The following is a 16,972-nucleotide window of genomic DNA, read 5'->3' as shown; positions in this document are numbered from 1 at the left end:
AGTCATAACATAATACGTCCCTTCGGGCATATAAAAATATTGTGCAGAAGGTAGTAAACCTTTGTATCAATTCTGAAATAATTCTTTATACAAGTATGTTTATCAAATTTATATTTATGGTATGCTGAAAAAGTCTCGGATAGGCAATCAAGATAGAAAATATAACAATTTAAAAGTACTTCCATGACAAGTATTTAGCACTCGACAATGAATATACATTTGTGTAAATAAGTAGATATAAGTTTCAAATCAAATATCATTACTTGACAAAAATCTGTATGACCATCTTTTACCTTTAGCCTGCTTGCAGCAAGTGATTTTGCCTTTGCGACCACTGTGCAGACCAAGATCAGCCTGAACATCCATGCATGCTGATCATTGTCTGAACTGCTGGCTATACAGTCAAGGAATTTTCTGTGAGCACCCCTTTGAATAATAAGTGCCAAAATTGAATGATAGACCAGTCCATTTAAGAAATGTAGCAGGGTAAGGTTAATAACAAAATGTATTAATGATATTATATTTACCATCTGAATGTACTCCAACAAACAATTTGTCTCCCATCCTCTTTCCCTGAAATAAACAGTTTTTATTACATTAAAACCCATACATTGCTAATTATTAAATATAATTATCATTACATGATAAATACATCTGATAAAGAAATGTAGAAAAATCTTTTTATATAGACATAGAATTCTTTTTACTCTGTACTAATCAGGCAAGGCATGAATCACTTGATACACACATCTATTCTATAATATGATACGATAATATAAAAAGCAATTATATTCACACAAAACCAGAATTTTCTTTGTATGTGACTTTTTGCGTTTTAAATTTCTCTTCCATTACATGAAGAAGTATAATTATGAAACAATACCATGAAAAACTATCTGCAGATGACATTTTTTAGTTTATAAATCTTATAGTGTTGAGCATTCTTTTGAATACCAAACATTAATTAACTACAATTTGCTCTGGAATGCAAAACTGTTTTCAATTTATTGAAATTATATTAAGACACAAATTCTATTGAAATGAGAAAGCAGTTTCTGGAGAGAAGAGTTTTGATGTTTTTTCACACTTTAAGGAAAATACATCACAGCCTCTGGCAGCTTATAAAGTTCTTTAAATTGACAGAACAATAATGATTGGAGGGTCACATAAAGATTTTGAAAGAGGACCAGCAGATTCTAAAATGCACTTTTTAATTCCCACTATATACATGTAGGGAAAAGTGACTGCATCAACTAGTGGCCATGTGTTTGCTGCATCTAATTTCTAAATAATCTTTAACAATCTAGGTAGAGAGGAATTAGATCAAAATCAGACCACAGGTTTAGGAGAATGTATTCTGAAGATTTTTTTATTTTCTGTGATGGTGTGCAGCAGATAGTAACAACTGCAAGACTTTTAGAAATTCCTATTGAAGGAACATCCAATTGTCAAGTCTCAGCAACTTCAATCATACGATTAAAGAGGTGAATCCAAAGTTGTTATGGAGAACAGACATATGTGGATGGTGGATGGTTAACAATAAAATTAATCACAATAGCTTGTCTTAAACACATTGTGCACTAGAAAAATCCACACCTGCATGAAACGGTCACAGGCCCCCACCTATCTAAAGCAGCCACTGTGACCGTTTCCCTTAACTGGTTATATTGTATATTTGTTGAAAAAGAGGACTATTTATGCAGCAAAGGTATAAATGAGACATAAATATATCTAAAATATATAAATATAGTCAATTACAATACTGGTTTTTTTATACATTAATAATATATAACAAACGTAATGCCAAGCAATAAAAGTCCCTAACCACAAGGGACATTTGTCATATTTGCTGCAATAGTAACCCACATTTTTCATACTAAAACTTAATTGGAGAGCCTGCATATATTCCAAATAGCCTACCATCTATAAGTCAGGTTTCATGAAAAACAAACTGTACTTTGAAAGCTTACAAAGGATCAATCTTTTTTAACAGACAGACCGGAAAACAGACAGGTATGACAAAACAAGATAATCAATAATATTACATACTGCTTTTTATCTATGTCTCAAGTTTCATGAAAAAAATATTTTGTACTTCTAGAGAAATGACAGAAACCACCATTTGTGAGTAATAGGAGATAGATTGATAAATGGACAGACAAACAGAAAATAAAATAGTCTGCATGTTCTCCACACTGTCTCCTACCGATTTACCAAATTATATTTTTGCACTATTTGTTGCCATAGCAACTTGTTACCAAGGTAATAAAAGAAAATATGCATATTCTCCATACTGCCATCTATTCATGTAGCAAGCTTTATCGCAGAATCCCACTATGACACTATTTTTTTATCATTTGTTGCCATAGCAACCAGATGCTTTTCCAGAAAAAAGTAAATAGATGTGTATATTTTTCATATTGCCATCTATCCATGTACCATAAGTCTAATGGAAAAAAAAATTCCTGTACCATTCACAGTTATTGCAGTGAAACTGCAATAGAGGACTAATAAAACAGATCCCTACCATAGGATGATAATGTATCAGTCAATGGTAGCAGGTTATAATTATGTTCAAGTAATAATCATAAGTTATTAAATGGCATAAATAGATCTTCTGAAGACACAACCCAGGCTCAAGTGACAGTGGAGGACCACGTGGAAGTTTGGTAAAAATTTAACAGTCAACTTGGCATCCTCCATGACAAAAGGTTAGGGTTAGGTTTGACATAGATTTAATAGTGTACATCCAATGCATGCATACACTCAATGTGAGAGAATTAATGCCAACCTAAGTTCTGAAGCTGCCAGGACTAATGTTCAAATTGTTTTATTTCATACATAAAAATAAAACATGATCTAATGAATCTTAAGAGTTGAATTATGTCCTTATTGACACACTCATTTTTTTTTTCGACTGGATTATCAAAAAAAAAAAACTAACTGGGGAAGTGGGGGATGGGGATGGATGTTAAATCAGTACTTTTTAGGGGAAGCATTTATATAGGTATATCACTGAATAACCTATTATCTGTATTGATATCTTACCTGTCTTAAAGCATTGGCATGTCCAAAGTGAACAATGTCGAAACTGAAAAATGAAAGAAAAAAACATGTCAGCACTAAATAATACAAAAAAATTCAGGGAACTGGTACACACTGTCATTCAGGATAAATGTTTCACCCTTAACCTGTTGCCTGCTGGTAGCAAGTGATTTTGCCTTTGCGACAAGTAGAGACCAAGATCAGCCTGCACATCTTTTATGATACCGCAATTAGAATTAAAAGTGAGGGCCTCCATGGCGGAGTGGTTAAGGTTCGCTGACTTCAAATTAAACAAGAGCTGTCGGAGGACAGCAACGCTCATCTATTCAACAGTCTTGTCAATTGAATGAATACAAAAGTTGAAAAAGGGGCATAATTTTGAAAAATGCAAAGTAGAGTTACTGAACCTCTGTACTTCATGTAATATCATGACAGTGAACAAGTGTGTGAAGTTTCAATCCTTTCCCATTAGTGGATACTAAGATACCAGCTTACATACAAAAACTTAACCAAAAACTGCTAAGTCGAAAAAGGGCATAATTTTGTAAAAATTTGAAGTAGAGTTATGGAACTTTCACAGTGCATGTTAGATCATGACAGTGAACAAGTGTGTGAAGTTTCAATCCATTCCAATTAGTGGATACTGAGATATCAGATTACATACAAAAATTTAACCAAAACTGCTAAGTCGAAGAAGGGGCATACCGTAGATACCCGTGTATAATGCGCACCCGTGTATAATGCGCACCCCCGATCTTAGTCCAAAATCCTGGGAAAAAAAAAAAAAAAAATTTTTGGTCAATTTTGAGGTGAATGGAAAACGAAAGTAGAGTTTACATCGACACCGGTAATAAATTTTATCTCCACGGCGGAGAGCAGCATCGGTCTCACGGTACTATCGATTTTTGTTTTCTCGAAAATAAAACCAGTAAATTATTGTTATATTTGTTGTTTTACCTTTTTTAATTCACTATTTTGAATAAATAAATAGCAGCTGATTCAATATTTCGGAATGGTATCTTTCAAAATGACATGAGCTTCTCAATTTAAACTGATAACAAAAGGTGTGATAGTCTTTTTGTCACGATCATAAAGCCAGTAATTACTGGCAATCAACGTATCACCTCGTGTCAATTATGTTGTTCACAGTTTGATCTCGGTTAAAGATAATTCTCGATCTTTAATTAGTAACATAATTTTTGTGATTTATAAACATTTCTTTCGTCAAAATACTTTTAAATTTATATGAAATTAATTTTGTTTGAAAGAAAAATAAACAATTCGATCTTTTACGGAACGTAACGGCAATCTTAGATTTTAGTGAAGACAGTAAGCGCGGGGAGTAGTTTCCCTTTACCAAAATGGCGAACATCGGTAACAAACTTGTCTTGAAGTTGGAAAATTGTCTATACCTGTGTATTATGCGCACCCACGATTCGGGGGTGGTCCCGGGGGTCAAAAAACTGCGCATTATACATGGGTATCTACGGTAATTTTGAAAAAAAAAAAGAGTAGAGTTATGGGACTTGCTTAGTGCATGTCAGATCATGACAGTGAACAAGTATGTGAAGTTTCAATCCCTTCCCACAAGTGGTTACTGAGATACCAGCTAAGTACATACAAAACTTTAACCAACAAGAGCTGTCTCCATAGGATGACATATGCCCCCGATGGCACTTTGAATGAGTAGTTATGGCCGATGTTAGAGTTTAGGACCTTTGACCTACGGAGCTAGGTCTTGCGCGCGACACGTCGTCTTACTGTGTCACACATTCATGCGTAGTTATTTTAAAATCCATGCATGAATGACAAAGATATGGACCGGACACGCCCATCAATGCACTATCATGAAAAATGACCTTTAACGTCTAAGTGTGACCTTGACCTTTGAGCTACGGACCTGGGTCTTGCGCGCCACACGTCGTCTTACTGTGGTACACATTCATGCCAAGTTATTTGAAAATCTATCCACCGATGACAAAGATATGGACCGGACACGCCCATCAATGCACTATCCTTTAATGTCTAAGTGTGACCTTGACCTTTGAGCTACGAACCTGGGTCTTGCGCGCGACACGTCGTCTTACTGTGTTTCACATTCATGCCAAGTTATTTGAAAATCCATCCATCAATGACAAAGATATGGACCGGACACGCCCATCAATGCACTATCCTTTAATGTCTAAGTGTGACCTTGACCTTTGAGCTACGGACCTGGGTCTTGCGCGCGACATGTCGTCTTACTGTGGTCCACATTCATGCCAAGTTATTTGAAAATCCATCCATCGATGACAAAGATATGGACCGGACACGAAAATTGCGGACAGACCGACAGACCGACAGACTGACAGACCGTTCAAAAACTATATGCCTCCCTTCGGGGGCATAAAAATTTCTAAGTGGAAAAAGGGGCATAATTTTGTAAAAAAGCAAAATAGAGTAATGGAACCTGTGCAATGTAAGTCACTTCATCACAGTTTCAATCCACAAGTGGTTACTGAGATACCAGCGTACATACAAAACCTTAACCAAATCGGGACGCGGACGCGGACGCATGGGCGTGTCCAATAGCTCTACTATTCCTTGAATAGTCGAGCTAAAAAGCTGATTTTCAGTAATTCAAGGGCTATAATTCCGAAGTGCCTGGGCTAATTTGGCTAGTTATCGAACTTGGCCGTGGACTTATGGTCAAACACAATTTGTTTAAGTTTGGTGAAGATCGGATGAGAAATGTTCGACTTAGAGCATGGACAAGATTTGTGACAGACAGACACACACACACACACATGGACACACAGACAGGAGTAGATCAATATGACTCCCACACCACTGTGTGGTGGTGGGAGACATAATAATTACTGTTTAGGTCAGCAACTGATAAATTTAAATATATTATATCTTCAATGCTTAAAATGACTGCTTTTACCACCTTAAATAAGTGTTTTCTATATATGCATATTAAGTGCATCAAATCTAATCTAATCTTTCATTTAGTGTTAACAATTACTGATAATTGATTAAATCATATTATGTAAACATAATATCAGTGTATTCATTACATAAAATTATTACCTACAATCAATAATATCTGTCTTGAATCAGCCCTTACCCTGCTAAATTTCTATAATGAACTTGACCATCTTTCAATTTGGACAGTACCATTAACTGTTAAAAGGGGTCTTACCAAAAAGATACTGACTGAATGGCGAACAGTGCAGATCTTGATCAGACTGCATGGATGTGCAGGCTGATCAAGATCTACACTGGGCGCGAAGGCAGAACCAATCGTGTCCAGCATGATGAGGGTTAAAGACTTTTATGAGGTTCAGTACCATTTTTTGAAATATTTTTGGTTAATATGATTTCAGTACACCTTAAAGAATATCAATGAAAATTCTTGTCACTGTTCACTGGTCTTCCAGCTTAGAACACATATCAACAAACTCTACGCCTTTCAGCCTTTAAGCAGACTAAATGATAACCCTGTAACTCTGCATTCCTGTAGGAACTAAAGTCCTGTTAAAGCTGTTAGTAAAGAATCTTATTTTCAGAATAACATGACAGTGTAAAAAGTTTACTAGGATATAATAAATCCAATCCATTCATCTGTTAAAGAGTTAGAAAACAGAAAACCAAATTTTAGGGCCACAACTCTGCCAAAAATGGTGGATTGTAACTCGAATTGAACTTGGTCTGTATCTTATAACCATAATACCTTTGCACCAAAAATGAATTCAACAAGTTTGTACTTTCAGAAGTTATTGAATGGACAATCATAAGCTTCATTAGAAATTGTTTTAAAGTATTTTGTTTTTAGCCCTAGCAGCCCCTGAAGTGGCCAAGCACCCCACTTGAATACATTTTTGGGAGGACCTTATAATGATCATACAGACCAAGGCTGATGAAGATCTATCAAGCAATTTATAAAAGGAAGATGTTAAAGATATTCCTATTTTTAGCTCTAGTGGACCTTAAAAGGGACCAAGCTCCCCTATTGTAACAAATTTGAGAAAGGAATTTTGAATAATGCTATAGATCAAGTCTAATAAAGATAAAAAAAATTCTATTTTTAGCTCTGAAGAGAAGATCAATTCAGCCATTCATGAGAACGAGGCTGTTAAAAGTTTTTTCTATTTTTAGCTCTAGCAGCCCCATAATGGTGCCAAATGCCCCAAAATGAACATATTTGGGACAGAACTTTATCATAATGCTACAGACTATGTCTGATGAAGATCCATCACACTATTTATGCAAAGAAATTAATGGTAAAGTCAAACCTGTGTTAAAGACCACCTCTGAACAGAGACCACCTGGCTCTATATACCACATGTTTTGTTTCCCATTTTAATATCTACAGTTTATTTTACCCTGTGAATAAAGACCACCTCCCAATAAAGACCACATTTTGGCTCTCCCAAGGGTGGTTTAACTCTTTATAGAAAGGTTTGAAAGTATTTCAATTTTTGGCTCCAGTGGCCACCTTTAAAAAGGACCAAGCCCCAAAATTTGAATAAGTTTTAGTTTGGGAGTAGACCTTATAAGGATACTCCACAACAAGTTAGATGAAGATCCATCACACTATTCGTCAGAAGATTTTTAGTCACTTAAAGGTATTTCCGTACTAACCTTTAGCTGCCCTTAAAAGCGGTACAGTGTCCCCATTTCAAAACAAGAGGACCATGATGGTCCTGAATCGCTCACCGGTCCCCACATGACCCCATTTTGAACTGTGTATGACGTCGTTTTTTCTATTATTTGACATACTGACCTAGTTTTTGAGCTCATGTGACCCAGTTTTGAACTTGACCTAGATATCATCAAGATAAAAATTCTGACCAATTTTCATGAAGATCCATTGAAAAATATGGCCTCTAGAGAGGTCACCAGGTTTTTCTATTATTTGACCTAATGACCTAGTTTTTGAAGGCATGTGACCCAGTTTTGAACTTGACCTAGATATCATCAAGATGAACATTCTCAACAATTTTCATGAAGATCTCATGAAAAATATGGCTTTTAGAGAGGTCACAAGGTTTTTCTATTTTTAGACCTACTGACCTAGTTTTTGACCGTATGTGACCCAGTTTCGAACTTGAACTAGATATCATCAAGATGAACATTCTGACCAATTTTCATGAAGATCCATTGAAAAATATGGCCTCTAGAGAGGTCAAAAGTTTTTTCTATTTTTAGACCTACTGACCTAGTTTTTGACCGCAGTTGACCCAGTTTCAAACTTGATCTAGATATCATCAAGATGAACATTCAGACCAACTTTCACACAGATCCCATGAAAAATGTGACCTCTAGAGAGGTCACAACGTCTTTTTATTATTTGACCTACTGACCTAGTTTTTGAGCTCATGTGACCCAGTTTCGAAGCTGAACTAGATATCATCAAGGTGAACATTCTGACCAATTTTCATGAAGATCCATTGAAAAGTATGGCCTCTAGAGAGGTCACAAGGTTTTTCTATTTTTAGACCTACTGACCTAGTTTTTGACTGCAGTTGACCCGGTTTTGAATCTGACCTAGATATCATCAAGATGAACATTCAGACCAACTTTCATACAGATCTCATGAAAAATACCACTTCTAGAGAGGTCACCAGGTTTTTCTATTATTTGACCTACTGACCTAGTTTTTGAAGGCACGTGACCCAGTTTCAAACTTGACCTAGATATCATCAAGGTGAACATTCTGACTAATTTTCATGAAGATCCATTAAAAAGTATGGCCTCTAGAGAGGTCACAAGGTTTTTCTATTTTTAGACCTACTGACCTAGTTTTTGACGCAGTTGACCCAGTTTCGAACTTGATCTAGATATCATCAAGATGAACATTCTGACCAACTTTCATACAGATCCCATGAAAAATATGGCCTCTAGAGAGGTCACAAGGTTTTTTTTATTATTTGACCTACTGACCTAGTTTTTGAAATCATGTGAACCAGTTTCGAACTTGACCTAGATATCATCAAGGTGAACATTCTGACCAATTTTCATGAAGATCTGTTGAAAAGTATGGCCTTTACAGAGGTCACAAGGTTTTTCTATTTTTAGACCTACTGACCCAGTTTTGGATCGCACTTGACCCAGTTTCGAACTTGACCTAGATATCATCAAGACATTCTGACCAACTTTCATAAAGATCCCATGAAAAATGTGACCTCTAGAGTGGTCACAAGCAAAAGTTTACGGACGCACGCACGGACGACGGACGCCACGCGATCACAAAAGCTCATCTTGTCACTTTGTGACAGGTGAGCTAAAAAGTGGAAGACTTATAATAATAATGATACTATAGGTCAATTTAATGAAGACTCATCTATCTGTTCATTAACTAGAATGTGTCTGTAGGACACAGGGTGTGCCCCCCACTGGTACATTTGTCACAAATAAGGGGCAATAATTCAAATGTTTGCAGTCTTAAGGAGGTATAGCCTCAACAAACATTTTATGAAAAGGATTCATTATTCTAGGCCATATACTTTTTGAGCTATGAACATCACAAACAACAAGAGCTGTCAGTGGACAGCGCGCTCAACTATTCTAAAATGTGCATTTTTGACTATTTCAGGGGCCATAACTCTGGAAATAGGGGCGGACCTAGATAAAAAAAGTAGAAGGTGCGCTAGTTCATATCATGATAAAGACTTGTGCAAGGTTTAATAAAATACTTTTTGAGCTAGGTGACACAAGCTGAAAATGTGCATTTTTGGCTACTTCAGGGGCCATAACTCTGGAAATAGGGGGCGGACCCAGATGAAAAATAGGAGGTGCTCAAGTTCATATCATGATTAAGACTCATGCAAGGTTTCATGAATCTATATCAAATATTTTTTGAGCTAGGCGTGTCATAATGTGAAAATGTGCATTTTTGACTATTTCAGGGGCCATAACTCTGGAAATAGGTGCCAGAGCTAGATGAAAAATATACTTTTTGAGCTAGGCTTGTCACAAGGTGAAAATGTGCATTATTTACTATTTCAGGGACCATAACTCTTGAATTAGGGGGCGGAGCCAGACAAAAAATAGGAGGTGCACAAGTTCATATCATGATAAAGACATGATGCAAGGTTTCATCAATTTATATCAAATACTCTTTGAGCTAGGCGCGTCACGAACTTCGGACGGACAGACAAGACCAAATCTATATGCTCCCGCCACTCATGGGGTGGGGTGGGGTGGGATGGGGTTGGGGGGAGGGGCACAACAAAAAGATTTTTGTAACTTTAGCCGTAGAGGTACCTGAAAGGGGTCATGCAGAACCATTTAAAACAAACTTTAGAGAGAACCTATACTGGATGCTACAAACTAAGTTTGGAGATTATGCTGACCAGTAATTTCAGAGAAATGTTCATGTTAATTGTGGACCATGGTTGCTTGACTACCCACCTATACCAGTAGCTCACCCTAACTTTAAAGATGGGAATGAAAATTCAGTAAATATCTACATGATTTACAAAGAAAAGCATGGTCTTATTTTCATCTTTATGTTTGTTCGTTTTGGGTTTAACACCATTTTTCGACAGTAATTCAGTTATGTAACAGTGGGCAGTTAACCTAACCACTGTTCCTGGATTCTGTACCAGAACAAACTTGTTCTCAACAATTAACTGCCAACTTCCCCACATGAATCAGACTTGGAGGATGAATGGACGCAGATACAATGTCTTTTATCAAACTGTTACGTAGAACATACACTAGACAGTCGACAAGGGATCAAATTCACAATCCACAGATCTGCACTCTCCATATTCTGCTTAGCGGGTGAGCTTTATCTTCATCTTTAATGTGTATTATTATTTTCTTTCATTGACTAGGATAACAGAAGTTCAGCCATGCTTTGATCACCTAAACTGATGATGCTGTCAAGCTATCTAAAGGAAAGGTAGCATACTTAAAATGAAATCTAAAGAAAAGGCAACAAGCCTCAAATAAAAGTCTATCACCAACAAGAGCTGTCTCATGACAGCGCACTTGACTTTTCTCAGTGCTTGACTCTGAATTAGAGCTTTGCCAGTAAAAACATTATAAAATTTTAACCAAAAAAAATCTAAGATAAAAAGGGGCATAACTCTGTCAAAATTCAAATCAAGAGTTAAGGGGATTGTTTCTCCTGGTGTAGACTCTGATAGTAAATAACTATATTAAGTTTCAAGCCAAAAACATTGGTAGTAACAGAGATAATTGATTTTATCAAAAAATTTACCAAAACAATCTTAGTCAAAAAGGGGCAATTTCACCATTCAAATCATTGTTTCTCCTGTTAGAAAGGGGCATAACTCAATATTTTAAGTTTCAAGCCAATAGTTTTGATAGTAACAGAGATATTTGACTTTATCAAAGACTTGAACCAATGGCGACGCCGATGCTGATGCCTTCGCTGGGGAGAGTGCAATAGCTCTACTTTTTCTTCAAAAAGTCAAGCTAAAAACAGGTCCATCAGCAAATCAGCCAATTATCCATTATAGCTGCAATTTGAGGACAACTACATTTCAGCAGCTTTCATTCACTCTGTAAATTTACAGATGACAAAAATCTGTAAATTTACAATCTGGAGAATTATATGGTTCTTCTTTAGTGTTAGACTTAGCTTTTTCTGGAAAATTTTACCATTTGGTTAAAGGTAAAGGTAAACCACCTCAGTGGTGGAGTGTCCGCTTTAAGTGCGGGAGGTCTTGGGTTTGATCCCCTGCCATGTCATACCAAAGACGTGAAAAATGGTACTGGCAGCTACCTTGCTCAAGCACTCAGCATTTAAAGGGAATACCTGGAGGTAAAATAAGCACAGGTAAGTATCTGTTACTGGATACCTAGCTTGTCGCACAAGAGCTTTGTAGCTGATGTTATATTTTGATTATGTGTGACGTTAAATAAAGCTTACCTTTACCTTACCTTAAAGTTTAAATCACCAGACAATCTGTAATTTTGGAAATGATTTATCATTTTTACATAAATCAATGAGGTATTGAATCCCCTTTTGATACATGTAAGTTTTATTTGAATTTATGGCCGCTTCATGACATCTGGAACAACTGATACGGGGACTGGAAACCGGGCATTTATCTTATCTTATGCTGTCGTCCAATCGAAGCGTATGCCGTAGGTTTTTCTGCTATTACTCAAACACTTACGCCTTACAGTTTAACTCGTCCTTTCAGTGAAAATCTGGGAAAGCATTTGTTGAATTTTTTGTTGAAAACAGAAGTTCTGCCATGAAATTATTGCCTGCATCTGTTTTTAAATGGAAAATATCTACATTACCGGTAATATTACTTTTCGTCCTGTGAAAATGGCTAAATCTAGACTTGTCTTACCCAGAGAGAAAGATGTCGTTTTTTACATGATATTTGCCTTGTTGATTCAGAGTATTTAGAACAAAACAATTAGGACAAATTTTAATGGAAATAGCAACTCAAAACTGTAAACTGTTGCCTGAAAATATTTGTTTATGATATTGCTCTGTTCTTCACCATTTAAATGGGTGTTAAACCTAGATGATTTTCTGCAGTTTTATCTAAAAGTTCGGAATACTAAATTTGTAACTTCGTTGTCAGCCTTTTAAAACAAAAAAATTGTTATTTTAATTTAGATACATTGTATTTTTCACACATCAGTTTTAAGATTAAATTTATTAAACTAATTTTTGGAGTTTAAACAACAATTTTGTTTGAAACATTCCCTACGTTCAAGAAAAATGTTTGTTTCTGTATGTAGAAATCTGACATTATAAACAATAATTATAATTATGGCTCTACAAGATTAAGAAAAGTGTCAGCTTTCTGTTATTTTCCATTTTTTTTTATTCAAATCCAACAAAAATCGGCCCTTTGATAAGGGTTTGAAGTTACGTGGCAAAATATTTCTTCAGGGAAGTGAGCTCGAGTTAATTCATAGTAATTAAGCATATCACCACATGCAGTCACATGCTGTTTTTGCTTCAGAATCCCTTTAGATCAATCACTGATCATCTAATTAATGCCACTTTACATGTGACTGGTAAACCCTTTGAACAATTAGTGTTATAGCTCCATGATTAACATGAGGTAATATGCTAATTACACGCTAATCGATAGTGGCGAAAACAAAATATCGATCGCTTACGACTGGTCGATATTTACAGGTATGGATGACAGCATAATACAGATAAATGTATTGATTTATACGGAGTTTCTACTCCCCATATTAGACCTTCCTGATGACATGATCATCAATTAAACTTGTAGCATGTAAAGTGTTGGCAGCGATGAAAATTTCATGAGAAATTTCCTCCGCTATTTTAGTCTTTCGAGTGTTTGATGCCAGTGGAGATATTGCCCATATGAAAAAATTATCTAAATATTTTATATGATTGCGCGAAATTTGTTGGACTAACCAGACCTCATGCACAGACAATTGGGGTCAGGGCCCTCCCACACTCCCCATTGTCCTCCACCCCTGCCATGATGTCTTGGCGCCCCTGCAAACTCGACATGAAGAAACAAAACAATATCTTAATTTTCCATTAACTTTAAATCACACATATGTTAATGTGAAAGAATCGAGTAACACACTTTGAAGTTCTCTGTGCAAACAACAGTGAATAAAGGCCCGGGATCGAAACTGTCAGAGAACGAATCACTAGCTGTCAAAACATGATTGGACATGCAACCAAGATGCAATCAAAAATTGTTACCAGCAATTATTCATAAATTAGAAAATAAATGATAGTAATGAAAATACCATCCATCCATCCAAACTCTAACTTCTTTTTTCCTTTTGGTGTCATTTTGTTCCCCTGTCGTCGTAACTTCCCTTTTCGTCGCCATCATGAAAAGTAGAGACTAAATGCCGTAACACAGAAGTAGATACCGGGCGGCCTGCCTAATTCATTATTGGATATGATGTTATTATTAGCAGATGCAAAAGAAAATAAACAATGGAAGGAAAAATCAGTTTTAGAATTTTTATAAGGAATTATTTTCGAAATATGCGTCAGTGCATAAAACACGCTGATAAAGAAAATATATATTACAAACTTGACTGATAAATTATTCATTTAAGATTACATCGATGATGTTCATAAAATAATTGATGCAAGTTCGATCTCAGTGTACTTTTTCGTAAAATAACTGATTTCTGTATTCATTTAGATGCGTATTCAGGAAAAGGACAGAAAACGTAAGTTATTACAGTATGGAATATTCGAAAAGCTATTTTCAGTTTCATTTCGCCTGTCATTAAAATCAGAAATCCTATCTGCCATTTATCTGCCATTTAGTCAAACCCCTGCTGGGGACCTAGACTTTGCGCGTCAACAAGCGAGAATATAAAAAAAGTAAAAGTAAAGGTAAAAAGCAAGAAAAAGAATGATTAAAAAACAGGTTAAAAACAGGGCAGGTTGTTTAAGGTGAGATGTGCTCAATCTGGCTTATGTAAACAGCCTGACTGAACACTGGCCCAGACGAGTTGACAACATCTGAAGGCAAGGGAAGAATGAAAAGTTGTGATAGTTAGATGAGGGTGATACTTGAACGAATGCCTGGGAATGAGTGGTTCTGGCTCTGGAAGATGTAGTATTGGGTGTTAGGTAGTCCGGTAGTGGTTACATTCTACCAATTCAATTCCTTATTTATTTCATATTAATAACAAAACATTCAGACCCCATTTTCAGCACTTTATATGGTCATTTAGTAAAACATGTCTTCTTATCAAAAATAGAAAAATATTGACATGTTATGTTGTATATAAGAAAAATAATCTGTTCTGAGAAACATCACCCTCTAAAAATGCCCCCATGTAAACAGCCGTTTAGCAATTACGCGTAGGTAGACATTTTTAACAAAGAATAAAACTTATTCCAGGAAATTCACAGTGAAAATGGTCTAGATCTTTTCTCAATACAATAAGCAATAAAAATAAGCCAAAAGTTTAACTGTCACCTCCTCATTTCACTCATCATACTAGATTTCATCCATAGCATGGAACTACATTTTGGACTACTTCACATGTCACACTGAGTAGTCACTTCCGCTTTGGTGTAATCCGTCCTAGTGGGATGGCGACCTGGTTATGCAAGATGTTAGGCCTAAAAAAATAATCTTTGTTTCCGGTATCATGCTCAAAAAAATTAGGGTAGATAGGTCGAAATTTTTTTTTTTTTTAGAATTTTTTTTTTATTAAGGGAGACTTTTCGGAAATTATTTTTTTGTCAAAAAAATGATTACAAATAAGGGGGTTATGCCTTTAGAGCATCAGTAAGTTGATTTCTAACATCACTGGCCATGTTTAAAGCATAAAAAGTGCAGTTTTGCATCTTTTTGTTAAAAAGTTGGAAAAAATATTCTCCAAGGCCATAAAAACATTTAGGGCCGGGCCGAAAATTTAGGGTAGGTCGGGATACCAGAAATAAACAAATTTTTTTACGCCTTATAGAACATAACCAGGCGCTGGTCAAAGCGACGTAGTGCAAGGCGCCGCCAATTTAGGGAGGTCAACATGTTGTCTACACTGGAAGTACGGACGTAATCACGCTTGGCCTAGCGTGCAGCCTTGCGCTGCACAGACGTAAGCTGATCAATGAGAGTATCAGTGTCGGGGGACCACACAGTTTCTAGATTTTCACTCCGTCGTAGACCTATTTTCCACAAGATATCCATATATTTGCTCAAAGAAAACAAAAAGAAAAGCGGTGTTGAATAGTATGCAGTGAATTGCAAGTCAACTGAAGTTAGGTACCCTCATGTGGCCGCATTTCAGAAAGCGGTCCGCAGAATAAACACTCTACTTTCGTTTTCAAGTAAACAACTCGAAAACATGTGAATATAAGCATGAAAAGTGTCCTATTTTATGTAAAATTCATTCCACGAGTGAAATAATGCCCATTTGGCCTCCGATTTACGCGCAAATGCGCGAAAAATGGAGAGAAAAATAGGATCTATTTATTAGGGACTTCTTTCTTTCTATACCATGGAAGCACATTTATGACCGAATTACTGCAATATAATCTACAAAATAAATAAATAAATAACCTGCAGCTGTTTATCAGTATTTGTGATGGAACCTTCTAAATAATCATAGAATACAGCCAACTTATTGACATACATGATGTCTTAAAACTAGGACAGATTTTACAATAAATTGTCAATATAAATAAAACAATAAAGTGAAGCAAAATGGGGAACAACTTGTCTTGTACATAACAGTTTATTGTTCCTCAAGAGAAGGAACACTTATGGTGAACATGTCACACTTGACTGAGCAGGTAATGGATACAAGGGTATCATCAAAGGCATCCGAATTCCAGTAGGCGCCGCCATTTGTACTCATGCATATTCATTACAAATAGCCTCTTTGCCAGTGTGTGTTTACGCATCTTTAAGTCAATATTTAGACTAAAGTTTAGTGAAATACAATTACAAAATGTACTTAATAACAGACCTTCAAGAAATAATAACATAGTTTAAATCATATTACTCCAAATCTAACTTGTAATAATGAAGAATCGAGATTATTTAAATGAATATGCATCATCTACAAATAGACTCCCGCCCAAAAATATCATCTGCTATTATTCTACTTGGTTTCATTCTCTTCTAGCTTAACTTTTACGGACCCAGACGGTCATATTTCGTTCTGGAGGTGGAAGTATCGATCATGCTATGCAATTAAGGGCGTTTGGCAGCAGTTTTCTGTCCATGTATTGCTATGTGAAACTTTCAATTTACAAAGAGGCTAACATATGGCCAAATTCCGATCTGTGACACTAGGGAAGGTTCCGACAGAGGATTCCCGAAATTTTGATAGAATGATGGTCTTTATTATTTATTGTCCGCTGATAGAGCTATAATATTTAGGTAGAAGGTGTTTGATTATTATAATAAGTTAAATAAATGTGTGAAATAACTTAAATGCTTTTAAATAGATAAGAATGCACGTGAAC

At 35.9% G+C, this 16,972-nt stretch overlaps 1 protein-coding gene across 2 annotated transcripts in view; it reads right to left on the bottom strand.

The window, feature by feature from the left end:
* Window positions 1–13,911, bottom strand: part of LOC123564523 (ethanolamine-phosphate cytidylyltransferase-like) — a 59,137-nt gene extending 45,226 nt beyond the window's left edge. Inside the window, exons 1-3 of one of the 2 annotated variants that reach the window (XM_045358173.2) lie at window positions 13,774–13,911; window positions 3,049–3,091; window positions 528–573 (exon numbers count right to left, since the gene is read on the bottom strand). In XM_045358173.2, the coding sequence (XP_045214108.2) occupies window positions 528–573; window positions 3,049–3,091; window positions 13,774–13,862 (178 nt within the window). In that variant the 5' untranslated portion in view covers window positions 13,863–13,911. The remainder of the gene's footprint in view (window positions 1–527; window positions 574–3,048; window positions 3,092–13,773) is intronic. The other variant, XM_045358174.2, reaches the window with a different exon arrangement.
* Window positions 13,912–16,972: the final 3,061 nt, after the last annotated feature.

Source organism: Mercenaria mercenaria, chromosome 2, assembly GCF_021730395.1.
Source record: "Mercenaria mercenaria strain notata chromosome 2, MADL_Memer_1, whole genome shotgun sequence".
In the NCBI taxonomy this organism is placed as follows: domain Eukaryota; kingdom Metazoa; phylum Mollusca; class Bivalvia; order Venerida; family Veneridae; genus Mercenaria; species Mercenaria mercenaria.
The sequence above is the reverse complement of the archived record's forward strand: the minus strand, read 5'-3'. Positions and strand labels throughout refer to the sequence as shown.